We start from the raw sequence: 17,335 nt of genomic DNA, 5'->3' as shown, positions 1-17,335 counted from the left end.
CTTCTGCATTCTCAATAGTTAAGTAAAAGAACCTAACAAAATCAGCTTTCATTGATGGGTCCAGGACAGCAGCTATGAGAAGTACCATACTAGGCACAACCTAGTATTTCTGAAACTTGGTATACATAGCTTCAGCCAACTCATTGAGCAGTTCATTGGTATTCCATGTCTCATCAAGCAATATATCTCGAACTACCTTCAACATCTTCAGAAAGAGGTGGGTCATTGGATGCCTATCTGTAGAAAATGCTTTTATAGCCTCACTGAACTATTCTAGGAATTCATGAAGCGATTCAGCTTTCTGCTAGTCTTGTTCACTAGGAACATCCTGATACTGCTCTGTTGTGAATCTGTTGAGAGCTGCTTTATGTTTTAGAGCTTCATTCAACATGTCTTACGTAGCATTCCAGCGGTGGGGAACATCTAGAACCAGCCCTAACTTGCCTTTGAGACCTAATGCCTGAACGATTGAGTTGAATGTTTGCAGACGAGAAGGTGTAGATGTGACAACCTTGACAATGTCTCTTACCCTTCCAACTGCATTTGTTATGACTTGCAATCCAGCTTGGACCATTATATTGAGCACATGAGCGGCACATCTGACATGTATGTGTTCACCCTTAAAGAACATCTGAGCACCTAGAGCATCACGCAAGTCTCTAATCGCTCTGTTGTCCACGCTTGCATTATCTAGAGTCACTGTGAACACACGATCAACTAAATCCCACTCCGTCAAGCAAGCCATGATGCCATCTTGCATGACAAATGAGTTATGGGGGAAAGAGATCTGCTTGAATGCAATAATCTTCTTATGGAGCTCAAACTCTTCATCAATGTAATGAGCTATAACTCTAAGATATCCTAAATTTTGGTTTGACGACCACAAATCAGCAGTTAAACTGACATGAGACTTCAACTTTGTGATATTTTGATGTAGCTGTAATTTCTCTTCTTCATACAAGATTAGGCAGTTTGCATGAACAGTTTGTTGACCCACCACATTGAATGAAGGCTGGCAATAATTTATCATCTCTTTCCAAGCAGGAACATCTGCTTTTTGAAATGCAACCTCAGCACTAAGGAAGTACTTTGCAATCAGACCTCTGAATACAACAGGATCAAATACAGAATTGTCTCTATCAGACTTTTCTTCAAAGTTGCTAAGAATCTGTCCATGTCCTCTTGAGGGATATGATGACAATAATATTCAATATGCCTATTCAAGTGAGTTGTCCCTTTCCCTGACACAGAAGACAACTAGAGCTTGCAATACTTGCACATAGCCTTCTCAATTCCATCAATGATTTCCGAGTCAACATAAGCCCAAACTTTAGCCCTCTTTTTCCCTGACCGGCCTGACTGATCGGTGGAGATAGCATCAAGACTATCCTCAACTTCTGCTGTTGTTGTTGATGAAACCTTCTCCGTAATACCTATATCATAAGATTATAAGTGCAGTCAGCACAGCTCTAGCAAACTATTTCTATGGTACACTGAAACAATTGTGTAGAAAAAAGCATAGAACTAAAACAATTGTATAGGAAAAAGCATAGAACTGTAACAACTGTACAGTTTATACAGCTAGCAATACAACTAAAGCAAAAATCTAGAATTGATGTTGCAGCATATCACAAGTACAAGTTTATACAATGCTATTATATTGTACTTTTCAGAAAACAGAAAGTCCCATTTACTAGTAACCATAAAAGTGATATTCACTCATGATACTGGTAACTTGTACGTATTTTTTCTAAATTCTAATCATGCATCCCTGATACTAAAACAAAGTTTGCAAAAAGTGTCAGATGAGGAAATCAGGTTACCGCAACTATGTAGGACCCTACCCTGAACTCTAATCTACTTTGTGCAAGGAAGATCAATGTTTCAGGAGCAGATCTTGGCGACGGATGGAGAAGAGATGGGGCCCGACGAACTGATGCCCTCAAGCTCTAGCATTGGCGAGTAACGGATCTTGATGAGGAACCATCTCGAATGTAGAATCGTAGCCGCAACCTCCACGGCCTTGACCCTCAGCTCCGAGGACCCGCGCCGCCCCTCAGGTCACGACTAGCGAGGGCTTCAAGAGACGGATCCTTCTCTCGGTCTGCGGGCCGGCCCTGTTCTATGATCCATATGTGTTGACTCGAGCCAACTCTAGAATCCAGCCCTTCTACAACACCATTACACAACCCTTAAAGGATCCATAAAACAAGGCCCATGAGTTGGGGGCTCCATTCGGCTCTCGGATTTATATGATCCATTCCCAGGCGGGAGTGTCTAGTGGGCGCTCGGGTGTCTGAGAGCCGGCTGACACCCGAGTGCTATAGGGCAGCTGGACACTCGATTGGGAGAGAGAAAATGAATCGAGTGTTTCCAATCCAACGACACTTGATTCTCGTGACCATTGGATTTCAATCAAACGAACCAAAAAAACCAAATAATAAAAAATATTAAACAAAAAAATAACTAGATTATTTTTATGGAAGCCAAATGGGAAAATTTCATAGAGGAACCAAATAAAACATACAAAAAATCAAAAGAAAAGCCAAAAAAATTGATCAGATAGGTCCGAGTAATTCTAACCATTGTCACTTAGAGCCCGTTTGGCCGGGCTCCGAGCGGCTCTGGCTCCTCCCCTATTATCTTCTGTAGCGACACGCTCCTCCGACTCCTCCCCTGTTCATCTCCTGTAGCGACACTGTTCACCGGAGCCATTTTCTCTCTCCTCCTTTCCTCTCTCACTGATAGCATCGGAGCCGGAGAAGCTCGTTTTTTTTGCTCCTCCGGCTCCAGCTCCTACGCGTTACAGTTGCACTACAGTGTGGGAGCCAGAGCCGGCGGGAGCCCGGCCAAACGCGCCCTTACAAATAATCAATTTACACCTAACCCAAAAATTACATCTAAATAGAAATAGTAAAATATGGTCTATTAAGATGTAATCTACACCTACTAAACAAATGAGACCATGTTTGGTTCCTGCAGTACCTCCTAAAATTTCTGTCACATCGAATATTTGAACACATGTATGGAGTATTAAATATAGACTAATTATGAAACTAATTGCACAAATTACGACTAATTTGCAAGACGAATCTTTTAAGCCTAATTAGGCCATGATTTGACAACATGGTGCTACAGTAAACATCTGCTAATGGTAGATTAATTAGGCTTAAAAATCGTCTCGCAAATTAGCCTCTATCTATATAATTGATTTTATAATTAATCTATATTTAATGCTCCTTATTATTAGCTAAATATTTAATATGACATAAATTTTAGAAGTGACAAAAGAACCAAACACCCCCTAAATATGTGTACATAGATGCCCAAGGGGCTAGGTGACTTAGGTGACAAAGAGAGGTCCTGCATGCACTGTGATCTGACTCACCTGCACTTGCTGGTGTATGCTCCCAGGCACCGGCAGCATGCGGGAGCAGGCGCCCGACCGCACCCTGGCACCCTAGGCCCCACACGACTAGGCATACCATCATCTTTGAATCAGAATGCATGCATGCAGCAGTGCAGGGGGCCAGGTGGGGGACCATGTGGAGCACACGAGATCAATCGATCAAAGATCCAACGCTCAGGAAATCGAGTGAGCGGAATTAGAAAATCACTAGCATCAAATAGTTTTCCCGTTTTGCTTTGGGTCGTAGTCACGTGATGTTCCTTTTGCTTTGGGCCGTGGTCACGTGATGTTTTTTCTTTTTTCTCTTAATCACATTTTTCAGCGCGCCATATTATTATCATTTTTGTAGAATCGTGAAGTCAGATGGCAGCATAAGATCTGCAACCAGGCGAAACAGGCGATGGTGCTTGCACTCAGAAATCACGAGACAGACAACGACAATATATTCAGTTAAACTTGTCGATCTCTCATAATTATCTGAGGATTACTATCAATCTCCAAAATTTATTGGCACTGGGGACTGCCAGTACCCGTTACAGTACACCATTTTCTGCGTTTGGGAGTAATAATTCCCTAAAAAGCGAAGGCTTTGTTGCATGTGCTGGTATATGAGTTTATCTGTCTTAGGACTTTGTAAACGGTTGAGAACTGTCTTCCTTTAGCTTGCAGGAGAGACAGCATCAGTACTCTGGACTATGGGGGTATTGCAGATCAGTTGAGTTGTGACGGTTGCTTCCTCCAGTTCCGCCAAAACTAGATGGTGAGCCTCAGAGCACATGTTTGGGCCGACTCACTTTGGTCAGCACCTGTTGAGACCTTTAAACATGAAGTACCCAATACTGGCAACAGTCAGGCAAATAAGTGGACAGATGACTGTGTCGATATCCAGCACCCGGTTCCTGCTAGCGGTATTTGCTTGGCGTGTTAAGACCAAATGCTCATGAAGCAGGTTGGTTAGATTGTCGAGCTGATGTATAACCTGGCGCTGACCTCTTGATATGTTCATAATCTGCGTAGGTAACAAAGCATCAAACATGAAATGTCAAGTCAAGATATGTACAAAAGAATGTGTTACACTAAGATAGGCACAACCACACTCATGTTTATTAAGATAGGCACAACCAACACTCATGTTTTTATGGTGAGGTTTAGAATAAATACTAAATATCACAACATACTTTATAATCAAACTACTTGCATATACCAGAAAAATTTGTGCAATGTTTCATTCAGCCTAGGCTTTGCACAATACATATCTACAAAGAAGAAGAAAAATCATATGCCCATTGGCAGCTTCGAGTCTTGTCATTAAGAACCTCTGCCACATGAATATTTTATGCCACATTTTTTATTTTTTGGAAAGACGATATGGGATTGTTTACCTGAAATACAGCTGAATGTTGCAAAAGGTGCATACAAGTTTCAAATAATTTTATACTAGTTGCTGACACTAGATGATATTTAGTTTCATTGATTTTGTTAGTCTGTTCATGAAAGCTAATATTACATCAAACTATATTATGAAACCATCCAATAATCATTGTTGTCCACAATATGTGTATTTGGCAATCCAGATATGATTCCACATCCATAGATCTATAGTTACATAGTTTTTTGTCATTGTTAACAATATTGTGACACTACCTGTACTGGAAATGGAACTGGATTACTTACTTTTCTTTTTACTTATTTCAGACTAGATAAACTAGAACAGGATTGAATTTGTGACCCACTTGTCCACTTAATTTGAGGACACTAATGACAACCCTGATTCTTTGCTATTTTTATCGAACTGTTAGAATCTGTTTGAGGTCTAAACAATCACACCGAATTTTAAAAATGTTTGATAAACTAATGTTTGAACAATGTTGACAATACTTCCTACATCTAATTCCAACAAGCTACAAAAAAGGTAGAGAGAGAGAGAGAGGGAGACCTCTTCAATCATCGGGGAATCCTTTGCAAGTTGGTTTGACGATGAAGAATGAGGTATCAGAGTACCATTGCCTAACTGAGAGACAAAGAGATTTGTAGGTGTTGAACCATTACAAGCATCATTTGGAAGAGCTAAGTTCTGCTGACTGGGCAAATGTTTCTTCACCGTAAATTTTGAATTGAGTTCTTCAACTCGAGAGGTAAACTCATCCATCCTTTCATTCAATGTTGATATCTGTTCTGAAAGCTGGGTGATTGCACCCTACGAAAAAGAAATGGAAACAAGAACATTTGCAAGTCAGCGATAACATATGTTTTCGTTGAGGCTTTCAACTGCCATGCTAGTGATAATTCTTCACAAAAGTCACCTGGTTGATAGCAGGCGGTTCAAGGGCTCGCCCTGCACCAAACCTCCTGTTGGTTTCTGTTAGTTTACTCAATTTCACAATATTTTTGTCTCCATGCGTTGAATATGATTGAGATAGGCCACTGGACAACATGATAAGAAAGTCAACTAACTTCATTCAGGTTCCAAAGTTTCAAAAGTTCAAACTTGAAACAAGGATGTTATTATGAAACCTCTTCATAAGCTTGTTCCTCCGATCAGCAGAAACACGGGAAAAGGCTTCCTTTGGACTTGAGACCAGCTCATCATCGATGCTGAGCTTTGTCTTCAAATCTTCTGGTAACGCCTACATAGCAGTCAGATCCAACCAATGAACTAAGCGAAACAACTAGAAGAAATGTGAATATACCGTGTAAGCAACATAACTAATAAAATATACATACCATAACATCGTTAATCAATTTCTCCAGCTGAATTTGTTCAATATATGTGCGTGGTATATAAGAACCATCCAAGCCTAACTGATCCGCTACAAATTTAACATAAAGACGATCTCTTCCTTGCACCTAAAGAAAGAAGCAAGGTCATAACATTTGCACATCTTAAATAGTTAAAAAAAAAGTAATAATGAAATAAATAGTATTCAAGAACCTGAGATAACAATGACATTGAGAGAAACTACATCAACCAGACAACAAAGATTATGCTCACTTGTATATACTGTCTGTTAAGTTGTTCCAGCCAATCAATTTTAACAGTTGCCTTGCCATCAGAAAAAACACAACTGCTTCTCTTCAGTATAGCTGCTATAGTATATCCCAATGCCATCAAACCACCAAGAAGACGTACACTGACTTCAAAAGTGATCCTTGGTGATATGATAAAAGAATTGTCGGTTACCCATTCCTTCGAGCACAAAATAACATAAGAGAGTTAGTGAACACCAGGGCTGCCAGCAAGGGTTTGTTTATTGCATGTAGCCACAGACAATAGAAACAAATACAGGTAAGTCTAAGTGACTGCAGGGGAGACTGATCAAATGTGTTAAATTAAGCAGATCTAGAAAATATAAAAAGAGAAGTAAAATTTAGAATCTGACTGCGATGAAAATTCAACTGAATTAGTTTTTCATGTTCTAGTCGGGCCTGGTGCAAGCGGTAGAGTCTTACCGCCTGCGACCGGAAGCTCCCGGGTTCGAGTCGCGGTCTCCTCGCATTGCACAGGCGAGGGTAAGGCTTGCCACTGACACCCTTCCCCAGACCCCGCACAGAGCGGGAGCTCTCTGCACTAGGTACGCCCTTTTTTAGTTTTTCATGTTCTAGCAAAGATTCCAGGGGAAATATGGTATGGAATAGAATTACATGGCAGCCAAGGAGTGGACTTAATCCAAAGAACCTTATACAGTACTAGTATCAGAACATTATCAACTAACAATATCACTCAAAAGTATAATTCGTAGCTATCAAACATAAAACTGAAATTCCATTCATAAGAGAGAAAAGCATAAAACTGGAATTCCACGGGTAAGATAGGAAAAAACATAAAACAGATATACCTCAAACATTAGATTATATTTCCCTTCCCTATTCCGCATTCTCAAGTAAGATTGGCAGGCTTCTGGGTCTTCACCAGGTGGAAGTAGATATATATCATAAGTTTCTTCGTTGCTTTCCTTATGATCATCACCAAGCACAGCCTTGATTTTCTCAGGTGCTAGAGACCTTGCTGACTGCAGGCGGTGCACAATTCAACAATTTTCTCAGCGTTTGTTGTTGAAACTATGTCATTGGTGCACAATTCTACAATTTTCTCGAGATGCCTACCTTTAGAATGTACATAGGATTTTGGAACCCTGAGAATGGGTTGAACTTGTTGGTGATTTTAATATGTGCGGTCTCCAAATCTGGTTCGATGAAAGCCTTGTACATTGGATAAACCTGAAAATGTCATCTTTCATTAAACCACACCAATTACAGTAAGAGGTAATTCACATGTTAACATAAACAACAAGATTGATCATAAAATGTATAGCCAAGTTGAAAAATTCAACCTACCGTTTCAGAGATCTGATGAATTATTTCTTCAGGCTCCTGGCCAGCTCGCTGTATATCCCTTAAAACCCTCTTCACTAGATCAAAATGGACACCACCAGTGACAGAAACACGCAAGTCCATCACAGGCCGTAACTTCTCACTCAGTGCATAAATACCTTCAATGATAACAATTCGGGAGCTAGGGACATCAACTGTTCTGTTTGCACATAAGAAATTATGATATTCAAATGAATGGTCATATTCGAATGAATGATGAAGTATGGACTTTAGCTTGTAATATTGAAAGATAGCAGTGATTATTTACCTATAACCGGTCCGGCAGCTCGACTTGAAATCATATATTGGAACCTGAACTGACCTTCCTTCCTTCAGACCATGAATATTTTCCAGCAGTGTGTCATAGTCTGTCAGACGTGGATCTGAGCAAGTTTTAAGAGGTGAACATATCAATTTCTCTGGTAGGAAACACTATCACCTTACAGAATGCAGTTTCCAAATGACTAAATGTGCAAGAGACACAGCTCAAGATATATGTAACATAACTATCTTTTATTGCTTTTTCCAGAAATTTTGTTGTTGTGAAGGAAGTGGCATTTACAGATTAAATAAACAATAAGACAATATGCAAAGTGCTTTGTGATTAGGACTACCATCAAAATTGCCATCGACTATGCGAGTTGCGTCATTATAGTTGTCCATTGATATCACAGCAACATCAGGCATGAAATTGACCACCTTCTCAGTAAACACCGTCTTCCCAGCACCAGAGGGGCCAGCAACACCAACAAATATTATCCCGTCATTGTGCTGCGCCAAGAGCTGGCAAGCACGGATCACAACAAAGAAGCCTTTCTCAAAAGACAATGAATCATGGAAGCGGACAATCTCATAGCGATTTGAGTCCTTCCTTTTCACCAGTTGGACCTTGTCGCGCAGAAGGTTGTACCGCCTCCTTGGTGAGTCAGACATGGAATCATGTTGGTCCATTTTATTCTTCAAGATGCAATTGTAGTCTGCACAACAGATGGAAACAGAAAAATCAAAGATATAATAGAGCTACAGAAATTCAGGGGTTCCCTAAGAGGATCAAAACATAGACTGATTGGCTTCAAGGTCGGTGTCACCTAACTGCCGAATCCAATTATATTGTACATCCTACTTCCTAGCCCCTTCTCACTGTTGCTTTCACTTTTCCTTTCTCTAACTTTTGTACCATACTTTCATGTAACTCTGTACTTGATGTTTACTTTTAGCGCAAATTCTACAATGCAGGGAGAATGGCCAGCAGCTATTAAGTGCAGAACATGAATTGAGCTCTAACGAAGAACAAGGGGCGCACCCAGTAAAGGACGTGGGTGCCCAATAATTTTTGCAAAAAAATAAAAAGTAAAGTAAGTTAGTAAGCATGTAAACACTTGTAATTAGATCAGATCCGAATACCAAATAGCCAAGTAGCTTAAGTACAATTCGGGTGGGATTCAGGTGATCGGTTTCGCACAGCATGAATGGGAGAGGGAGGGTGCGGATACCTAGCGGGTGCTCGTCACCGGCAAGCGAGGAAGGGCCTGGCGAAGGGACCGACGAAAACCTGGGCACCTGGCTTAGGGCGACGGCGGCGGTTGCCTTGCCGCACGATGGAGAGGACGCGTACGCCTGGCCGCACGAGCAAGATCACGCGGGGTGGACGGGGGATGGAAAGGCAGGGGTGAAGTCCAGAACAACAGAAATATCACGCTTCTCAGGCCCGGGAAGCGATGACGACGACAACGACCACGAGCGGGAGCAGAGAGTTCCTCTCGGTGGTGTCTTCACGTGCTTGGGTCGGCGCTGGACTCTCTGGCGAGTTCGGCGGCGCTGGCAAGGCCGAATTTGAGCACGACGGTGTGGGCGGAGGAGGATGCTTCGATGTTAGTACAGGTGAGATGGAGTTGTAGAACGAGAATCGTCTCCAATGGAGGAGGAGTTGCTATGGCTCTAGCATTCTTTAATCTCGTTTTTGCTAAGTCGGGTGATATTTGTATTGCTCTTTTTCTTAGAAAAAATTCTTTAGACGAAGAAAAAGAAGGAAAGAACATTGAAGCAGAGAACAAGCGGTCCCTGGAACACCAGGTTGAAAAGCCGTGCGGAGCGCGATTATTCGGTGCTCTATATATCTGATGAGACGATAAAATTTGCCTAGTCTAGTCACACCTCCCAAAAATGCTCGGCAAACCTAGAAGTCAGATTCTCGCGCACTCTCGCTTACCTTTCCTAGATGGTGATGTGCTTACAACCTCTGACCAAACATCTAGCAAAATGCTGAAAGAGAGAGCAAATTCTCAGGTCTTGTGATCTTTTCTCCTTTTTTATAAGAGATCTTGTGACTTTTTTTTTACACAAATTGCCGAAAACACACGGTAATCGAAAGCAGAACACCTCAACTTCGAACATAGACGTATCGACGACATTAGAAATACCAACAAGGCAATCTCTAACAAAAAAAAAAAGGAATCCAAACCCCTTTTCTCCTCCTCGTCACACCGTCAATCTGGTCAGACAGAGCATCTACAAGTGCACTACGGATAAACGAGAAAGTTTCCAGATCAGATGCACATCGAAAAGCTGGATGATTTTCCATCAGACATTTAAAAAGTTGACAACAACTTTGTGCACATCTAATTAGCCTGGAACAACAAAAGTATCCACTGACCAACCTTCATGGCCATCCTTTATCTCTACTAGTCTACTGGTGCTCGTCATGACCACTTTACTTGCCGATCAGAAATTGGCGAGGCATAAGTATACTGTACCGTACAATTTGATAACATGTTATTCTCACGAAATTCAACCAGGTCGCAGAGCATCTCATGCTATGTCCTCTCAACCCAAAAATTCAAGCACATGAACATCCAAAAGAAAAACACTAAAAATGCAACAAATTCTTTTGAGCTTGGTGCGAGAGAGCACCAATACAATTATTGACCTTTTTCATTTCAAGTACTTCCCTCCCTCACAATCTGTTGCTCTTCATGAGCTCTATAAACTCACCGAAGGCTGTAAAACACAAAAGATGAATCGAGACATCAGCTAAATCACATTAAGATAGCAGTACGTTCTACACCATGGTGGATCTATACAAGATTTGCAAAAGAAATGTACCTGTGTCTGAGTCATGCGGACCTGGGGAAGACTCAGGATGGTACTGGAGAGACATAAGCTTCATCTTGGAGTACTGAAGGCCAGCGCAACTATTATCGTTGAGATTGACGTGAGTTACTTTTGCTCCTTCTGGAAGTGATTCTGGGTCAACTGCGTAGTTATGGTTCTACAGGGAAATGAATCATGCTTTAGGACAATACAGATTACAAATACAAGCTAGGAAGCATCACAAGTAAAGAAACGAAGAATAGTGATTTCAGATTCTCAGTAATATGGATTAGAGAAAAGTAACAGCATGGATACTACCATAATTAGGAGGTAAAACATAATCTTCTTAGTGGGAACGCCCACTCATTTCAACCAATAATCGATTTTATATCTCAACTGACTTGTCATATTTACTTACTCTAGCAGGCTATACTGCTATTGGTTGTGGCATGATTGCCTAACAAAACAAAATTGCAATTCTATATGAAGACTCTGAGAAACTCAAATTTACTAAAGGTACAGATGAAAGACGTGCAGCACCTCTCAACAAATAGAGATACAACAGTAGACCGTGGTCATTGCAATGAAGATTAACATAAACTAGTAATTATTTAAACCCAACTCCTTTTTTCAGCTGAATGACAACTGAGCTGGCTCAGTTCGTTGTGGGTGTGTATGTATGCCCAGACCACCACAAAAACTCATCAAGTCTAATCTGCTAATCTGGGCGCTTATTTCTTTCTTAATTTCAAAGATGCCTAGTTCCTCCAAGGTTGGTTTTTTTAACAGACAACATGAATCACATCAAGCATAAAGAAAAGTAATAGGAACAAACCTGTGCACTTATGTCTACACGTCCACTACGGAGATCGCAGACAGGGTGATTCCCGCCATGATGACCAAATTTCATTTTAAATGTCTTCCCACCAAGAGCCTGCCCAATCAATTGGTGGCCCATACAGATGCCAAAAACAGGAACCTTCCCAATTATTTCTTGTACTGTCTTCACAGCATACGGAACTGCAGCTGGATCTCCAGGACCATTGCTAAAAAGAACACCATCAGGCTTCAAATTGAGTACCTCTGAAGCAGGCCAATTTGCTGGAACAACTGTTATTTTACATCCATATGATGTCAATCGTCTCAAAATATTATGCTTGATACCAAAGTCATAGGCAACCACCTATAGAAGAAATGAAGCAAATATCAGGTACAATATTTATTTTGGATGTGTAGGAAAGAGTGTCAATACTGACATGGAAAGTTTCACTTGACTGATCCCTCTTGAACTCCCATTCTGAATTGGTCTTGTCCGACCATTCATATGGAGCATCACATGTGACACCACTAATCAAATCCACTCCTGTGTAATATCAACATGAATGTTTCTTTCATTATTAGAGCCAAGAAACTAACAGCTTAAACATCATCCAAAGGTCATTTGCAATAGTAATAACTACTAACAATGTACCGAACATGGCACCGAGGTGCCGAGCAATATCAAATAACTAAATCACTCCCTTGAAACAGTGGGAAATCAAAGCATTCCAACAGATTCAACCAATTTTAGAAGTGGATATTTTAGCTGCTTTCTATAATCCCATATTTTTCTTTTCTTTTCTGAACCCATTAAATATTTGAAGTGATAATTCACTGATTATGTTCTTTCAAAGGTCAAAACGCTTATGATATCAAAACGACAGCTCTACAATCCAATTAATATAAATCAAAAGCAAAAGAATAAACAGCTCAATACATATAAAGTTAGTTCTCACTGGAATATGTTGGGAAAAGAAATCTATTATATCTAAGCTGACCACTATGCAGTCATTTAGGTTCATCAGTGGAGATAGATACTGAAGTGTGCATAAAAAAGAAGAAAGTCACTTCTTTCAAGGACATTGTTGATCGATGAAGTTTTAACAGACCAACAATTTTCCACTTTTGGGCCATTTCCAACAACTCATTGTCTGTCTGAGACTGATCAGTACTCAAGACACCAATAAGACTACCATCTTCTCTTAATCTTCGTGTTATAGCACGTGTATCCACGTCATCTGTCAAAAACGTAAATCCATGGTGAATTTAGATCACATGTGTGTCTGAGTCGGTGAGTCCATACATAAGACAGAGAAAGGGAGAGGGGGGGGCGGGGGCGGGGGGGGGGGGGGGGGGGGGGGGGGGGGGGGGGGGGGGGGGGAGAGAGAGAGAGAAAGAGGGAGGTGGGGGGGGGGGGGGGGGGGGGCGGGGGCGGGGGGGGGGGAGAGAGAGAGAGAGAAAGAGGGAGGTTAGCTTCTATATCACTTACATATTCCCATGATGTTCCTCTTAATCAGATATTCTTCAAGTGTTTCTTTGCATCGCCAGTTGGAAGTACTACAACAGAAAATATCATTTTAACAGATAAAGAGGGTATAGTTCTTTTAAAATGCCAAAAATAACAAAAACAAAGGAAAAAAATCTAACCATATGCTTAGATTTCTTATGATTAGGCCACCAAGAAAACATTGGTTTGATTCTTCATCATCTGCAAGAGCATTATACTTCATTCATGCTAAATTGTCAAAAAAAAGGTATATTAAATCTCTCAAGTAGAGAAGTAACAAACCAGGATTAACGCCAGTGTTCCCAATATGGGGATTGGTCATCAGGACAATTTGACCAGCATAGCTTGGATCAGTCAAAATCTCCTGATAGCTACAACCACAAATGCACCACATAAGTAACAATTCTTAGTCCAACATAGAATGGTGCATAATCATCAACATAACTACATCAACAAGTCATGTTCAATTCAATAGTACAGAAAGGTTTGTCGAGGAAATGCAGCACTCTGAATGCCAAAACGAGTACAATCTGTGTCAAACAACCAGCCAAAAAAAATCTAGCTATTATCACCAGCCTAGCTTCTGAACGACTTAACAATCCTCTGTATCTCCAGGGCCCAATGCCTCCACTGAATATGATGAATAATATATCTCTGCAGGTTGTCTCAACTCTCACCTCAATGAAGTTCTCCCCCCCCCCCCCCCCCCCCCCACACACACACATAGTCATTTATGTTCATTTGCTTCATATTACTATGACTAAGGCAAATCAATATGTGATACAGGTACAGTAAAATCGAAGAGGTGGTTAGGTGACAGGAGTAAGTGTGCCCCCCATCAAATATCTAAAATCCTAATATGAGAATTGCCTGAGTGAACAGCAACTTGACTGAGAAAACAAACAATAATCAGCCAAGGCCAAGACATGCAAAACATGCCACTGCTCAGAAAAACAATAACCAACCAAGACATGCAAAACAAACCACCACTCAGACAAAAAACATAACTCAGTCCAAAATGATTTACCCTGTCAGTGATGTGTTGAAAACAACTTCACCGACTTGTGTTCCTGAAGCACCAAAAGACTTGGCCCTCCACACAGAACCATCTTCCAGGACAAGACGAGCATCACTGAGCTTCCACGGCCTTTCCGCTGCATAGAGATTTCAAAAATGGTGAAACCAGAAATAACGGAGCTCTCAAATTGTAAGGTACGTTATCAATGAATCGTGCTACAACTTGAAAAAAAAAAGAATCATGCTACAAAATCCCAAGCGCATACTCCACGTGCCAAATACAAAACTTGATATCGGAATCAGCGAGTAAAAGACAACCGACCTCCATCATCCACAACGCTGGCCCTCTGCACGCCGGTGGCAACCTGCGTGGAAGAACACGAAACAGCTCAATTCCATAGGGGTAAAAACAATCAGTAGCCAGCATAGGGGTAAAAACAATCAGTAGCCAACAGTAAATAACGGATCCAGAATCTTCCGGTGGCATGGAATTTGGATGAGACGATTGCACGTTTTTCCATTTTTTTTAAGCACCACAACCAAACTACCAAAGAAGTCACTGACGCTTAGTAGAGTAGTCAAATCTGTGGAAACGATAATCTCGTCCCACGCTCACCTTGGCACGGACGCTGAGGACGCGGCTCCCAAATTGGCAGAGGCCAATCGCAGGAGACGAGACGGCAAACGAGCTGGAGCTCCGCTCAGCAGCCCAGCGCGCCTTGGCACCGGACAGACACCCGGAGGTCGCGGGAGCCGTGACCGGAGGCGCCGCCATCAAATAGAGGAACCTAATTTTTGAAAGAAGAAGAAGAAGAAGTTCGAATTAGTAGGCATCAAATAGCCAAATACGGAGTAGTTTTTAAGCGAGGGTTCGGGTGCACGGTTTTGCACAGCAGGAAGGGAAGAGAAGGGGTTGGAATACCTGGTTGGTGCTCGTCGCCGATGAAGGTATCGACGAAGGCCTCGCGCCCAGCGTAGGACGGGGCCGCCGACGGCGGCGGCGGCGGCGCAGGCAGAGAGACTATTGAAACGCTAACCACGGTAGCAGTCCGGGGTTTTGTTCGGCCCAGGGGAGCGCACGCGGGGGTCTGATAACGGGTCGAGATCCGAGTCCAGCCCTAATCCAAAGACCCCGCTCGCGTGCGCTTCTTTTTTTCATGAGTATTTTTCTCTCCTAAATTTCTTTAGATGGTTTAGTCTAAAATTTCTCCGACCGGACCGGGTCAAAATTGGGGCTTATTCGGAAACTCTGGCGCGGCGCGGCTCGTGAAGATACCGAGCGTGCTGCAGTGGCTCGCGTTGCAGTATAGTAGAAACATCAATAGTGAACCAAACAACAGCAATCCTTGATCGGTAAAAAAAATCACAACAGCGCAAATCCAAAGCTAGGCTAGGCTCACCGTTCAGTACTTCAGTGCCTCGTCCTGGCTGCCTGATTTAGATTACCGCAGAGCATGCCAAGCCTCTCCTTGCGAAATGATTCGAGGAGAGAGCATTTGAGATTGCTCCCGGCTATAGATGTCCAACGGACCAGCCTGGCGTGGCATGGCCCGGCAACGGGCCGGCACGGCCCGATGGGGGTCGGGCCGACAAGGCACGCTGTGTCCCGCGGGTCATGCCGTCATGGGCTTCGTGCCTGGCCGACGGCCTAGGCACGGCTTGCTGGGCCATTTTTCGTGCCGGGCCGGCCCGAGAATCACGGCAAATCTAACGTGTCGGGCCGGCCCAAGGCCCACTACACCGACAGAGAGAGAGAGGGGGGGGAGGCCAGGGCGCCAGGCTGCCGTCGTTGCTTCGGAAGGCCATGGACGAGGACGACGCGACCTCTCCATCCGCGGAGGATGAGCAATGAGGCGGCCGGATCCGCGGAGGATGAGCGATGAGGAGGCCGGATCCACAGAGAACGAGGCCAGATCCGCGCAGAGGAGGCATGTTGTCATGTGGAGGAGCAGCAGCGCGTGGCGGTGAGGAGGAGGTGGCCACCGTCGGCGGAGGCAGGTTGGAGTGGAGGTGACGTCGGGGTGGAGCTCGTGGCCGAATCTGGCGTCGGGGCGGAGCTTGGGGCTAGCGCGCTCGTTCCCGCGGCGGCCGAGGCGGGGCTGCGGGAGGCGATGGCGGCGCAGCCAGCGCTCGACGTTGGATCCCACGAGAAGAGAAGGGGATGGAGGGGATTCGGCGAGAAGCGGGGAAGCAGGAGCTTGAGGCGTCGGCGGCCGGCGGGGCGGAGCTCGAGCTTGTGCGCGAGGAGGAGGGGTGTGGGTGCTCGACGGCATGGGGGAGAGGAGGGGTGCGGGTGCGCGACGGCATGGCCGCGTGGGGGAGAGGAGGGGTGCTGGTGCGCCGTGCGCGAGTGTGCGACGGCGTGGGGCGGTGGGGGAGAGGACTGAGGAGGGGTGCGGTGCGCGTGCGGCGTGGGGGAGAGCCGGAGAGGAGGGGTTTGGGGACTTAGGGTTCGGGGGACGGTGGGCCGGCCAGCTGGGCCGCGCGCCGCGAGGAGGGGAAGTGGAGTGAGGAGGGCTGGAGGGGGGAGGGAGGGGGTGGCCGGCCGGGCCGTTGCCGGGCCGTCTGTTGAAGGCCGGGTCGTGCCGTGCCAGCCCACGGGCCTGAGCAACGGCCCAGGCACGGCCTGTTCCCTCGGGCCGGGCCGTGCTCGTGTAGGGCTAAAAAAATGGGCTTCGTGCCATGCCGTTGTGCCTCGGGCTGCATGGCCAACTATACTCCCGGCCGGATGGTCATAGCCTCACAGGCTGAGGCTAGAGCAGTGGAGCCCAGCCGGCTTCGTGCGGCTGTGCCATGTGCGAGAGTAGAATTAGTTTTGGGCCGACTCGAAGTGAACTTGCGTGCTGGGCAGTTGGACTCCTCGCCAGCTTATTGTTTCAGCTCGTTTGGCTCACAGCTCGTGAGCCAGCTCATAATATGATGAATGAAACTAAATTAGTTCATCAACTACACCATTCGTTCACAAAAAAAAATATAATCCTAATATAATATTAAATTAAAATATCTTGAATTTGACTAATTATAGGTAAAAATTATCAATATTTATAATATCAAATAAGTATAATTACATTTGTTGTGAAATATGATTTTAGACTATAATTATTTACTGTCATAAATATTAT

The 17,335-nt window shown here is 43.7% G+C and overlaps 2 protein-coding genes and 1 pseudogene across 2 annotated transcripts; all 3 read right to left on the bottom strand.

Moving 5' to 3' along the window:
- Window positions 1–394: 394 nt before the first annotated feature.
- On the bottom strand, window positions 395–1,956 carry LOC136466079 (zinc finger BED domain-containing protein RICESLEEPER 2-like; annotated as a pseudogene).
- Window positions 1,957–3,834: 1,878 nt separating this feature from the next.
- LOC136467594 (inorganic pyrophosphatase TTM1-like) lies at window positions 3,835–10,003 on the bottom strand. The gene is made up of 12 exons (XM_066466351.1): window positions 9,274–10,003; window positions 8,395–8,757; window positions 8,049–8,163; window positions 7,745–7,940; window positions 7,514–7,627; window positions 7,246–7,419; window positions 6,402–6,596; window positions 6,134–6,256; window positions 5,924–6,036; window positions 5,713–5,833; window positions 5,346–5,606; window positions 3,835–4,418 (listed from the first exon to the last, which is right to left on the bottom strand). The coding sequence occupies exons 2-12, from the start codon at window positions 8,729–8,731 to the stop codon at window positions 4,209–4,211; spliced, it is 1,959 nt and encodes a 652-aa protein (XP_066322448.1). The 5' UTR covers window positions 8,732–8,757; window positions 9,274–10,003; the 3' UTR covers window positions 3,835–4,208.
- Window positions 10,004–10,376: 373 nt separating this feature from the next.
- Window positions 10,377–15,293, bottom strand: LOC136467595 (carbamoyl phosphate synthase small chain, chloroplastic-like). The gene is made up of 12 exons (XM_066466352.1): window positions 15,136–15,293; window positions 14,830–15,001; window positions 14,536–14,578; window positions 14,224–14,350; window positions 13,479–13,567; window positions 13,337–13,397; window positions 13,179–13,246; window positions 12,799–12,927; window positions 12,127–12,233; window positions 11,706–12,053; window positions 10,883–11,048; window positions 10,377–10,777 (listed from the first exon to the last, which is right to left on the bottom strand). Exons 2-12 carry the CDS (start codon window positions 14,986–14,988, stop codon window positions 10,734–10,736), a joined length of 1,341 nt encoding a protein of 446 aa, XP_066322449.1. The 5' UTR covers window positions 14,989–15,001; window positions 15,136–15,293; the 3' UTR covers window positions 10,377–10,733.
- Window positions 15,294–17,335: the final 2,042 nt, after the last annotated feature.

The sequence above is a fragment of the Miscanthus floridulus genome, chromosome 7 (assembly GCF_019320115.1).
Source record: "Miscanthus floridulus cultivar M001 chromosome 7, ASM1932011v1, whole genome shotgun sequence".
NCBI classification, from domain to species: domain Eukaryota; kingdom Viridiplantae; phylum Streptophyta; class Magnoliopsida; order Poales; family Poaceae; genus Miscanthus; species Miscanthus floridulus.
Note: the sequence above shows the minus strand (reverse complement) of the source record. Positions and strands in the feature narration are given on the sequence as shown.